The 12122-nt window shown below is 36.5% G+C and overlaps 2 protein-coding genes across 4 annotated transcripts; one reads left to right on the forward strand and one right to left on the reverse strand.

The window, feature by feature from the left end:
- The first annotated feature begins 321 nt into the window (after positions 1-321).
- On the forward strand, positions 322-2725 carry LOC7469869 (E3 ubiquitin-protein ligase SIRP1). Of its 3 annotated transcripts, XM_052449622.1 has the most exons (3): positions 381-498; positions 697-744; positions 1522-2725. In XM_052449622.1, exon 3 carries the CDS (start codon positions 1532-1534, stop codon positions 2534-2536), a length of 1005 nt encoding a protein of 334 aa, XP_052305582.1. In that variant the 5' UTR covers positions 381-498; positions 697-744; positions 1522-1531; the 3' UTR covers positions 2537-2725. The 3 variants fall into 3 exon arrangements, with proteins under 3 accessions (XP_024446630.1, XP_052305582.1, XP_024446632.1); XM_024590862.2 differs by lacking the exon at positions 697-744 and having other exon boundaries at positions 322-498; XM_024590864.2 differs by lacking the exons at positions 381-498; positions 697-744 and adding an exon at positions 823-872.
- A 736-nt stretch (positions 2726-3461) lies between these two features.
- Positions 3462-6300, reverse strand: LOC7469870 (pyruvate kinase, cytosolic isozyme). Its single transcript, XM_002325789.4, has 3 exons — positions 5883-6300; positions 4688-5149; positions 3462-4436 (listed from the first exon to the last, which is right to left on the reverse strand). Exons 1-3 carry the CDS (start codon positions 6135-6137, stop codon positions 3624-3626), a joined length of 1530 nt encoding a protein of 509 aa, XP_002325825.4. The 5' UTR covers positions 6138-6300; the 3' UTR covers positions 3462-3623.
- Positions 6301-12122: the final 5822 nt, after the last annotated feature.

Here is a 12122-nt window from a genome sequence, read left to right on the forward strand (position 1 = left end):
GTGAAGTGAACAAAACTGGGAATCTTGAAGCCTTTGACTTTTAAAATGAGCCATAGCATGGCAGATTTTGACGGGCTAAATGACCAAGCATTTGAAATTTCATAGGGTGGCCTAATTTCAAATGTTGGGATTTATCTGTCCTTAGTCAAATCTCAATAGATCAAGGTGTTGATTGATTTCCACCAATCTACCATATTAGAGGTGTTAAGCTTCCTCATGAGAAAACGAGCTGACACCACCCAATGGACCACACACTTAGAAGAAAAGAAAACAGCAGCAAAACTTGACATAAGAAAATAACAAGTTGCTGTTAATTTAGTCACCATGATCCCTTACAAAATAAAAAGACAAAATCATGAAGTTGAGAGATAAAAAAGAGAGAACATCATTGCTTTTCTCTCTTCTTTCTCTCTACCAACCAGCTAGCTTCACTATTTCCCAACAAACAGCAAATCAAGAAGATAAACATCATAACCACCCACTTCCTCTATCCACAAGGTGATAAAAAGCAATCTTCCTTTTATCTGTCTTCTTTTGTTTCTGTTGTTTGTTGGTAAGTTGCTAGTCTTGAGAGTGAATTGAAGGATGGTTTTATGTATACAAAATTAACCAATCTGCATTGCTACCTCAAAGATGATTGTAACAGATGGAAACTAATGAAGGATTAATATATAATCTTTTGCCATTTCCTTGTAGCAATGCTTGTTAGTGTGTAAAGAACTTCCATATTTCTTCATCCATAAGGTACAGAACATTTCTTCTTCTTTTTTTTTCCTGTGAATTATATATGGTGCTGGTTGAGAACACCATATACAAAGTGTGAACAATCCAAGCTTGATGTAGTTTAAAGGTTCTTAGTTTGAACTTTAAAGGTTCATGTTTCTTTTTTTTTTCCCACCTCTGATAATCCATTTAATCTAGCCCCTTCTTTTCTACTGTTCTGTTCTCTTTTTCAATCTTTGGTAATGTTCAATGGAGTTCCGGGTTTGATTTGTTGTCTTAAATCTTTGGCAGTGTACTTTCTAGTTCTTTTCATGCGTGTATTTGATAGGATCTTTGCAGTAAGATTTTCTTTAGTCTTGAGGAAAAATAATCTGTCTCACTTTCTTGACATATGAAAGAATAGCAAGTTGTTTCTCTGTATGTTTTATTCTGCTAAATATTTGTACGAAGTGAAGAGGGCATTAGGGGCATAAATCATCCTTATCATTTCATATATAGATGTCATCTTAAATAATAGAGGTAGATTCTAATTTTGGCAGTGTCCCAAGGGGTCAATCTGTTAATTTTATCAAGAGTTATACCCCTTTTCTTGGATCATCGTGATTGAAAATGTTCTACTTTTTAGATATGTATCCATGATAGGATAAACAAACAAGTGCTCTTGATGTGAATATAGGATTTTACCTCCTGGAGATTCTAACAAGTTGTTTTGAGAAGGATGTTCTGTTTTCTTTTGTTGCTTGATTCTTGTCCTCATTTCTTTTGATTCATTGTTTAGTTTATTTGGATGCTGTGCAGAGAAAGGGAGATGGAGGCTGAAATGGTGTATCAGTACTGGTGTCACATGTGTTCTCAGATGGTGAACCCGGCAACGGAAGCTGATATTAAATGCCCGTTTTGTGATAGTGGTTTTCTGGAAGAGATGGGCAGCACGAGAGAAGTCAATAACAGTGGCTTTAATTTAGGATCAGAACATGTGTTCTCTCTTTGGGATACAATCTTACTGGACCTTACGGATGGCCTAGGCACTTCTGGTTTGAGAAGTACAGCTCAAGAAAATATTAGCAGTCCCAGTTCACCATATGAAGATGATGAACTAGACTTTGAGTCTTTACCTCGGAGAAGGGGTAGAAGAAGCTCATCTTCAGTCCAGAGCTTACTTCAAGATCTTAATCTGGGAGCAGAGAATTATGAAAATGACAGAGAGAGCACTGGCAGCAGCATTTTGATTTTGGTTAATCCTTTTAATGAAGAGGCAATAATTCTTCAGAGTCCCGATGATATGAACCAAGCTGAAAACCCAAGTCAAAACGTGTCAAGTTCTTTCCGGGACTACCTTATAGGACCTGGTGTGGATTTACTGCTACATCATTTGGCCGAGAGTGGTCCTAACCGTTACGGGACTCCTCCAGCAAATAAAGAAGCAGTTAAAGCAATGCCAACAGTTTCCATTAATCAGAATTTGCAGTGTTCAATATGCTTGGAAGAGTTTGAGATTGGATCTGAAGCAAAGGAAATGCCATGCAAACACAAATTCCATGGAGAGTGTATTGCTCCATGGCTGGAACTTCATAGTTCCTGCCCAGTTTGCAGGTTCCTAATGCCCTCAGATGATTCCAAGACTGAAGTAAGTCAGTCGAGAAGTGACGCAGACACAATGGAGAACAACGATGCTAGAAACACTTGGGTCCCTATCTCATGGCCTTTTGATGGTTTGTTTCCTTTATCAGGATCTCAAATTGGTGGGAGTTCTATTTCAGCACCCTCGTCGACTACCATGCCTGGAAGTACTTCCTTCACCGATGAAACTTGAACACTTGGTTTTTTGTTCCTTTCTCTGTTTCCTTGGCTTTCTTCTGTATATTGCCATCTTATCTTAGCAAAATGGTACCCTCTCCATATGTAAATGAAGGAATGATATTGGTGCCTTTTTGTATTGTGTAAGCAATTTTGATACTTGATGATAAGATTCCATATAACTAGATTTCTGGAATTGGATTTAGGCAGTCTGGTTGACAAGTAGCACAGAAGAGAATTGCTAATAAATAGTATCTTGTCTTGTTTGGTTGCGGTGAGAACAATAGAGGGGAGACATGCACATAGAACGGAAGAATGTAATCTGTTTCCCTAGCTAGTTCTAAATCATAGATTTTAAATGTAATCTGTTTCCCTAGCTAGTTCTAAATCATAGATTTTAAATCTGAGCTGATGATCTGCTTGACCGAATGACAGAGACCTTACAAGTCCCTCCTTTTCCTTCGCCGTCTCCGTCTTTGTCTTTGTTCGTTAGATAAAAAGACAGATTAGGCTCGCGAGAAAAGTTGATGCTGCTCATTTCAGGTTTGCAAATTCTTTCACCTGATACTAGGACTGCAGGCTCAGAAATCTACTGAATTTGGGGCCTTGGAGCTTAAGGAAATGAGAGAAGGAGTTCTCAGAATTCCGCAGGTTTTGATGCTGCTTCTTCACTTCTTGAAAGATCTGTCCAGAAGAATGAGATGCTACTGCAGACAACACTTTTTAAAAAAAGTTGATTGCTTGAGTTGCTGTGCTTCATTTGTTACTGTCAGACTTGACGGAACCTTTTCTCGTTGTGGTTGGATTGGCTCCAAACTAAACAATGCAGCATTGCATTGGCCTCCGGGATTAAAACTGTTCACTACTAAATAGGCCAATAATATTTTTTAAAGGTGAAGAAAAACTAATGAAACATGGAAAAACAAAACTCATAATGCATCTACGCAGAGCACAAAATAAATTGCCAAAATTGTGAAGATGCTCTCTTCAATATTCAGTTACTTGTCATTGTTCCAACATCACTTAAACTGACGATAAACTATTAAAAAATTAGATGCCTCATCATCTGTAAAATCTTTCAACCCAATCTGTCCACAATATGATCACTGCACTCGCAAGATCTTGATAACAGAAGCAGTACCAATCTTATGCAATGCTACAACCGAGTCTCCTGGCTTGCACAGTCCCTTCATCTTCGCATAATGGAAGGCCATCTCAATTGTTTCTTCAGCTGACTCACTATGATAAACCTTTCCTGATATTGAGGTCATAACAGGCATCAGACCCCGGTAAATAAGGCTATGCCTTGCTGGAGCTTCATCACTGCATGACCCCTCAAAGGAATCAGTTCTAATCTCTGGAACGATCATTGACAAAATTGGCATGCTTGGTCGGTACTTAGACACCAACTTTGCTGTGGTTCCACCCTTGGTTAGGACTAAAATAAATGCTGCTTTGATGGTGTTTGCTGTCTTGACTGCTGAAGAAGCCATACTTTCTAATGGGGTCATAGGCATAGGAGCAGTTGCCATAATTGTCTTGAAAAGATGCCCATAATCTATGAAGTTCTCAGCCTCCATGCATATTCTAGACATGGTTTGAACAGTAAGCTCAGGGTAGGCTCCAGCAGCAGTTTCTCCACTGAGCATCACACAATCAGTACCATCAAGAACTGCATTGGCAACATCCGTAGCCTCAGCTCTAGTAGGCCTTGGAGATTTGATCATGGACTCCAACATCTGAGTAGCAGTCACTACAGGCTTTCCTTTTATGTTGGCCTTGTTTATCATCACTTTCTGAGCTAGGAATATTTTCTCAATTGGAATTTCCATTCCCAGGTCACCTCGTGCAACCATAAATGCATCAGAATTTGCAAGAATGTCATCAAAATTAGCAACTCCTTCTTGATTTTCAACCTGCCAAAATATAGAACCAAAAGGTCAGTTTGATGATAGTTTTGCTTCAAGACTGTAACTCAGCAGCATATAGCTTGGTGTTAGCATCGTCATGGAGTCACCCTGTAGGCATTTCTATGTTATTTGTGTCAATTAAAAATTGTAAATCCTAAGAAGTCACCCTTTAGTTCTAACAGAGAAAAAATTAAGGCCCATATTCAAAGTTAACTCTAGAGGCAATTTGGCATAAGATTTAGATATTATCAACTTACCTTTGACATGAGAAGGATGTTCTTTCCATCATTCCCTAGCAGCTTTCTGACCTCCACGAGATCTGAACCTTTGCGAACAAAGGACAGTGCGATCATGTCAATCTTATTAGGGACACCCCACTTCAGGATATCCTCCTTATCCTTCTCTGTTAAGGTAGGGAGATCGACGACAACTCCAGGAAGATTGACATTCTTCTTCTCACCCAAAACAGCAGAATTTTCACAGCGACAACGGACCAATCCCGAGTCCTTGTCACAAGCCAAAACTGTTAGTGAAATTGTGCCATCAGAACACAAAATAACACTTCCTGGCTGAACATCTTCAGCCAACTTCATGTAGCTCATACAGATCATATTCTCATCACCCTTTAAGCTATAATCAGTAGTGATAAGTATCTCCATGCCCTGCTTGAGCTGCACAGGCTTGCCATCCTTCAAGAATCCAGTCCGAATTTCCGGTCCCTGTACTTATCACAATTTGAGAATATTCATAGCCAGTCAAGTTCCAAGTATCGTACTAGAATTCAGAAATAGCTGGCAAAATTCAGTATGATCTTTAAATCATCTCATGGCAAAATAAAGACATTTAACTCATTATTGAGAAAAACAAATAGGGCAGCATCCAAGGTAGAAGATATGTTTGCAAACCAAATCCAATAACCATAAAAGAACATTGATTCCCTATGCAGCCTATCCCCCCATATGCAATTATGCAGAGCTTCACCCATGACCGACAAGTTTTTATTCTTTTAAAAGCAGAGAACATATTCTGTAGAACTTAACATGCATTCCATTCTCTTTCCATATGCATTGATTATACTAAAACAATGGCTAAAGGAAGTTTATACTGAGAATAACGATATGGGACAGGGTTGGCTTAAAGAAAAAAATAGTAATTCCCACAGAGAGAAGCACATCAAATTGATGATATCGGGCACAGAAAAAAGAATGGCTGTTAATAATCTAATGTAAATTTCACATGGGAATCTCAAGAGAATTAACATCAAATTAGCAGCAATATTATCATGGAAAATTAAGGAACAAAGTAACAGAATTCAAAGAAAAAACAAAAAAAACACTCTAATCCCCTAAAACAAGAAACATTAAGAAATAATAAAAAAGAAAATCTATAAACAAACGCTAATGCATTAAATGGGGGAAAAAAAAAAGGGGGAGTTAAGAAAGATATTGGCACCTTGGTGTCCAACATGACAGCACAGAGAATGCCAGTATTGTTCATGGCAGTCCTAAGATTATCAAGGGTTTCTTGGTGATAAGCATGAGTTCCATGCGAAAAGTTGAAGCGAGCAACGTTCATGCCAGCCATTAAAAGCCTCTCAATCATCTCAACAGACCTTGACTGTGGCCCTAACGTGCATACTATCTTCGTCTTTCTCGTCCTCTTGTCCTCCCCTACCATCAAGCTTTGACCACCCAGAACATTCTCCATTGTCGCTAATTAAAAACTTGAAGAGAAAACGAAAACAGAGATTTTTATGTTACTACAAAAGTAGGGGAAGTCTAAAAGGGTTTTTGGAGGGTTTTTTAGTTGGAGAAATGGTAAGGACAAGGGCTAAGGGCTGTGTGTGTGTCTATATAAGGTTAAGATTTTACTTGCTGGTTAGTCCCAATATTCATGGTATTAATAAAAGTTTAACAATTTAAAACTCTTTGTGAACAAGGGAGAAAAAGAAATATTCCCTTAAAAAAAAAAGAATAATTAGTATGCCTTATGAGTCAAGGAAACAAAAGGAGAAAACTTCTAAAATTTTGTTTTGCTTGTTTAGGAAAACAATTTCTCGAGGGACAAACAAATAAATATTAATTTTTGAAAATCTTTAATTTAATCCTCAAATATTTTTGTTGCACAATTAAACCCTTTTAATACCAAATTAGAGCCTAATTGCATATTTTTTTTTTATATATATATATAAGGGATAGTTGAATTAAAAGAAAGATAACTAAAGTGAAAAGGTGAGTAACATAAATGAAATTGAAAATTTCAGTCAAAAATTCATTTGAGTCCCTTGTTTATTTTAGCTATTAGGTAATTGTTCTCTTGAATTTTACAAAATTCGATTTTGATACCAAATTTTATTTTACTCATTTTCACTCTTTTTTTTTGTTGGAGGAGAGAGAGGAGGTCATTGGATTTCGATTTGGAGAGAGAAAGTGTTCATTGATGAGGAATTTGACCACCAAAACAGTTGTTTTTTTTTCTTTGTTAAATGGTTTCATATGACAAGGGGAGTTAAGATCATGTATTTTTTTTTACCTTGAAAACACCTAAAAAAATCAGATCTGAGCTCGAGAAGTTTTTTTGTTTCAAGTGAATTTCAGGTTTAAGGGCAATTTTTACGTTTTTCGTGGTCATGAATTTGTTTTTTTTCCCTCGGCCACCACAGTGGCTAGATTATAGGCAATTTTTACGTTATCTGCTAATATAGGCGACATATCATTTGTTTTTTTTTTCCTGATGTATGAGGCAGACGAACCGAACCGAACCGAAAATGATCACTCCTAGATATTAGAACATATATTCTGCTAAATATTTTTAAATTTGGATAAACTACAATAACCTTTCTTAAATATCATAGTGAAATGTGAAATTATAAAGGCCGTCTAATTAAAATCTTGAATATTTAACAAGAATTCCTTCACATTAAATTTTTTTTTTTAAAAAAAATCCCTTTTAATTATATCTAAAACTCATTCGATAATATTAAATTCATTCCCTGGAGGAAATTTTAAATTCCTAAGGACATTGCACGTACAAGAGAAAATGGAAGAAGAGAGGAAAAGCTGGGAAACCAATATTCTTTCCTTGATGTTTGGATGACAAAAAAAGAGGAAATTCAAAGAATATAATCAAACACTGAAAGCTTCTCTTCTTCCAAAAAAAAACACACAGAAAGCTTCTCCTTCACAGACTAATGTCCATTGATCTTTCATGTAATAATAATTAATGATTGGTGGAATCGAGTGCTGCACCACCCTAAAGAAGCATAAGGTATAATCCTCTGTCGGTGGCTTGTATGATCAACTTGGACCATTGATTTTCATAGCCATTATCAAAATAAAAAGCTTGGTAATACGTACTGAGCTGAAGAACAATGGTAGTCTGGCTAAAACTAAACAGCTATGATTTAACTCGTGTTAAATCATAACCTAAGCAAGGAGTTAATACCCTAGTTGTAATACCCGACTGGGTCGGGCCGGCAGGTCAACATGCTGACCCGGGTCTAGTCTGGTTCATAGGAAAACCTCGACTTTTTTTATAAAGATATCGTCGCATCAAAATGATCGGAAAACACTGAAACAATATTAATTTAAAACAAAGAAAAAAATAAAATAAAAATTCAACATGGTGTTTGGGTCAAAACTAGCAAGGGATTTGGAGTACAGATCATGCAGTTATGAGATTACAAGAATAACGCCTGAAATGAGTTCTTCACCAACTTGCCAGTTCTTAATGTCTCCCCATAGCCTGTAGAAAAAAAATTACACTAGACAAAATTGATGAGCTAGATTAAAATTCGGTCAAAACTATATTTTTTAAAAATTTGAATTTTTTTGTTTAAAATTAATTTTTTAATGTTTTCATATCGTTTTAATGTGCTGATGTTAAAAATAATTTTTAAAAAATAAAAAATATTATTTGAATGTATTTCCAAATAAAAAATACTTTAAACCGCGACTGCTAGTATACTCTGAATTACCTCCTACAACTGGTATTAGTAAGCTGCCAGAACAATTCAAAAAGGTATAGGATTAAACATCCCGAGTGCAAATAATGGTTGCAATGCCTAGTACAACAGATCTGCATGTGGCTAGTGAAGGAGACTGATTTTGGCAAAGCAGAACCGACAATTGAACTCCATGAAGAACAGAAAAAAAAAGCTAAAAAAAGCATGGGGTTTTGATGGAGCTGCTCAAAAGTGTGGACGCACGGTCCGATGCCCAGGTTTCCTGTTGCAAGGAAAAGGTGTTTAGATTTCATCTAAAAGATAATAAGTATTTCCAGGCCAACTCTTTGAGAAAGGAAGTGATTTGGTTGTGCCTATGATAACGGGTGATTTTGGATAGCTAGGATAGATTTGTTATAATTTAACAAATTACATGAATAATTTAGCAGATATATTTATAGACTAATAGGATAGGTTTAGATCCAAGAAAATATTTAGTCGTGACAAATCAGAATAACAACTTAAAAGAACTATGAATATAATCATTATATTTTTAAATTTTTAAAATCTTGTTCTGGAAACCTGGTTTTTATAGTTTTTATAATTTTTTTAGGGTTTTTAAAATTTTGTGAACATCTTGGAGGATTATTATTAATGAGAAAATAAAACTTGCGAATCCACAACCCTTTTTAATCATTAAAATTCTTGTTTTTTTTCTTTATTTATTGTTGTCTTTAGCGAAATGTGCCGAAGAATTAGAGTAATTAACTGTTATGTTAAAACTTTGGAAAGCAGCAAAATAAGACTCCAGTGGGACAAAAAGCTATTCGAGGCAGCGGTAAGCCAAAAACAATGGAAGTGATGCATTGTTGTCTGATACCGAGGATGCCAATTATGCAGTAAGCAAACAAAACTGATTCAATGATAGAAGAACGTAGTGTTGTAGAGGATTCATTAAGAACAAAATCTTGGTCGGCCATCCATTCTAAGAATACAACAAAGTGCAACCTAACCAAATGGCTGAAGCAATGCCACGCAGCTTCAACAGTTACTGGTGCGAAGTGAGCAGAACAGCAGCAAAACAGCAGGGGAAAATGGAAGCGAAGATGCCCAGATAAAAAAAGCAACAAACAAACAGCTGCTAAGGACAAAAACATGGAGCGGAAAGGGCATTAATCTCAAAAGAAAAGGGATTTTAAAAAATCTATTAATCATGTTGGCATGCTCAACAACAAATCAAAGATGACGTAGTCTACATATGCAACAAAACCAACACTGATCACCCAAAATTGCTAGCAACTGCCTGTAATCCAAACAGAATGTCCATGTATTATCCTTCTTCTTAACCAAGAGAACTGGAGATGCAAAGGGGTTGTAACTGTTGAATAACTCCAATTATCAACATCTCTTTCACCAACTTTTTTCTATGTCATCTTTGTGAATAAAAGAGCTTCTATAAGGTCTATGTTTACTGGTTTAGATCCTGGAATAAGAGAGGTTTTATGATCTAGTTTCCTTTCTGGTGGTAAAGTCTTTGGGTCAGCAAATACAGACTGAAATTCTTTCAATAATGTTGTCACTTCTGCATTTACAGTTGACCAACAAAACCAAATATAGCCTCCTTAAGATTCTTGTGGACCTTTGTTGCAACCATCATATGTAGTTTAGCTTCTTCAACCATTCCCTTTAACTCAATGGTTCTTCCTTCTTTCTTAAAAGAAATCTTCATCTTCATGAAGTCAACTCTTAATACCATATCACATCTCCCTAGTTTTAGCAATCTTAGATGAGCTTGAGACTGATATCCTTCCATAAATCATGAAAGTTTTGGGGAGTATGCATTTCATTTCATCACACTTCCATTGGCTACTGTGACAGCCAATGTAGTAGTTCTTTTCAGCATTACCTTGACTTCTTCAACAAAACATTCATTAATGAAACTGTGGGTACTCTCACTGTCAATAAAGATTACTAAATCTCTTCCAAGATAGCTTCCTCTAATCCTAATTGTATTATGAGCATAGCTTTCTTCCAATTCATTCAGTGATTGGCCATATTCTTCAATATCTTCAGCATCAATCTCTTTGTTGCTACCTTCCAAAGATTCCACAATTTCATCATCTTCCTCCTCATTGCCTTCTATCAAATGTAAACCCTTCTACTTTTCTCCACATTCATAACACTGTCTCAATCACCTTCTTTATTCATATACAAACTCTTGAGGTTGTTTTGAGCTTTATGCTGCCTCATTCTTAACTGGATTGTAAGACTTCAAAGGTTGACTGTTTGTCAATCTACTAGTGCTAACTGGAACCATTGATCTTGTGACCATCTTATTCCTCCTAACCATAGCAAGATTTGATTCCTCCTGCCATTTGGATTGTTCAAAAGCCTGCATCAACGTGACAAGCTTCAGGATCTTCAACATAGGCTTTACATCTTCTTTAGTAATAAGATTCTACTAATGTAGGGTTCTTGGCAGTCATTTAGGATTTAAGTTCCTCAAACTTCTAAATGTATTTTTCTATTCCACTCTCCTGTGTCAATTCATTGAATTCTTCTACCACATCTTCTTTGCTACCGAATCTCATACAAATTCCTTTTGTAAAATCATCCCAACTAGCTACATCTCTACTACTCTGAATGTACCCTTCAAACTATACCTCAGCTCTTCCTTCTAAGCACATAGAAGCTATTTCAGAATTAACGGCCGAGTACAACAAGATTTTAACTCGGGAAGAAGTCTTTTGGTATCAGAAATCGAGTTGCCAAAGAATTTTGCTCGGAGACAAGAACACCAAGTACTTTTACATGAAAGCAGTCATCGGCGGCAGAAGAATAGAATCTGTTGTTTGAAAGGGGTCAATAATCAGTGGGTATGGGATGAAGAATTGCTCAGAACTATGGCAGTAGAGTTTTACAAGAATTTTTTCATCGGAGAGGAAGGTTCAGGTTAGAGATTTCCCTTGTTAGGGGCTTTTCCTCTTATTGATCATGAGAGCCGCTCTCAGCTCCGAAACTAGCTAGGTGACTAATGAGGAGATTAAGAAGGCTGTTTGACATGAAGCCATATAAAGCCACAGGGCCTGCTGGATATCAATCTTACTTTTATCAATCCCAATGGCATATAGATGGTTCAGATGTTTGCAACTTCATTAGAGCGATATTCGAAGGTAAGACAAATATGGCAGATATTAACAAATCCTTCTTCGTGTTAATGCCGAAGGTGCCAAAGCTGAAATATTTAAATCAATTTTGGCCTATAGGAATTTGTAACGTCAACTTTAAGATTGTGACGAATATTCTTGTTAACCAGCTCAAATCTCTAATGCCTAACCTGGTGTCTGTTAAACAAAGCAGCTTTGTTCCAGGCAGAAACATCACAGATAACATAGTGATGGCCCAGGAGATTATTCACTCGATGAGGAATATGAGAGGAACACAGGGTTACATGGCTATTAAAGTAGGCCTGGAGAAAGCTTACGACAGACTTAGATGAGATTTCATCAGAGATACTTTGATGGATGCGGGGTTACCTAGTCAATTCGTTGATCTTGTGATGAAGTGTCTAGAAACGACATCATCACTCAGAGTCTCAGAGTATTATGGAATGATTATCCTTCTTCGAGTTTTACTCCTATGAAAGGAATTAGGCAAGGAGATCCCCTCTCTCCATATATTCTTGTTTTATCTTTGGAAAGATTCTCTCAGCTGATTAACAGAGAGGTTGAGACTGGATTTTGAAACCT

The sequence above is a fragment of the Populus trichocarpa genome, chromosome 19 (assembly GCF_000002775.5).
Source record: "Populus trichocarpa isolate Nisqually-1 chromosome 19, P.trichocarpa_v4.1, whole genome shotgun sequence".
Classification (NCBI taxonomy): Eukaryota; Viridiplantae; Streptophyta; class Magnoliopsida; order Malpighiales; family Salicaceae; genus Populus; species Populus trichocarpa.

Bases quoted from the DNA above. Each gene is read 5' to 3' on its own strand.
- LOC7469869 (XM_024590862.2), top strand. From the start codon at position 356: ATGAAGTTGAGAGATAAAAAAGAGAGAACATCATTGCTTTTCTCTCTT. The intron at 499-1,521 runs GTGATAAAAAGC...GATGCTGTGCAG, and splicing joins CCACTTCCTCTATCCACAAG to AGAAAGGGAGATGGAGGCTG.
- LOC7469870 (XM_002325789.4), bottom strand. From the start codon at position 6,137: ATGGAGAATGTTCTGGGTGGTCAAAGCTTGATGGTAGGGGAGGACAAG. The intron at 5,150-5,882 runs GTGCCAATATCT...TGATAAGTACAG, and splicing joins CTGTCATGTTGGACACCAAG to GGACCGGAAATTCGGACTGG. The intron at 4,437-4,687 runs GTAAGTTGATAA...ATATTTTGGCAG, and splicing joins ACATCCTTCTCATGTCAAAG to GTTGAAAATCAAGAAGGAGT.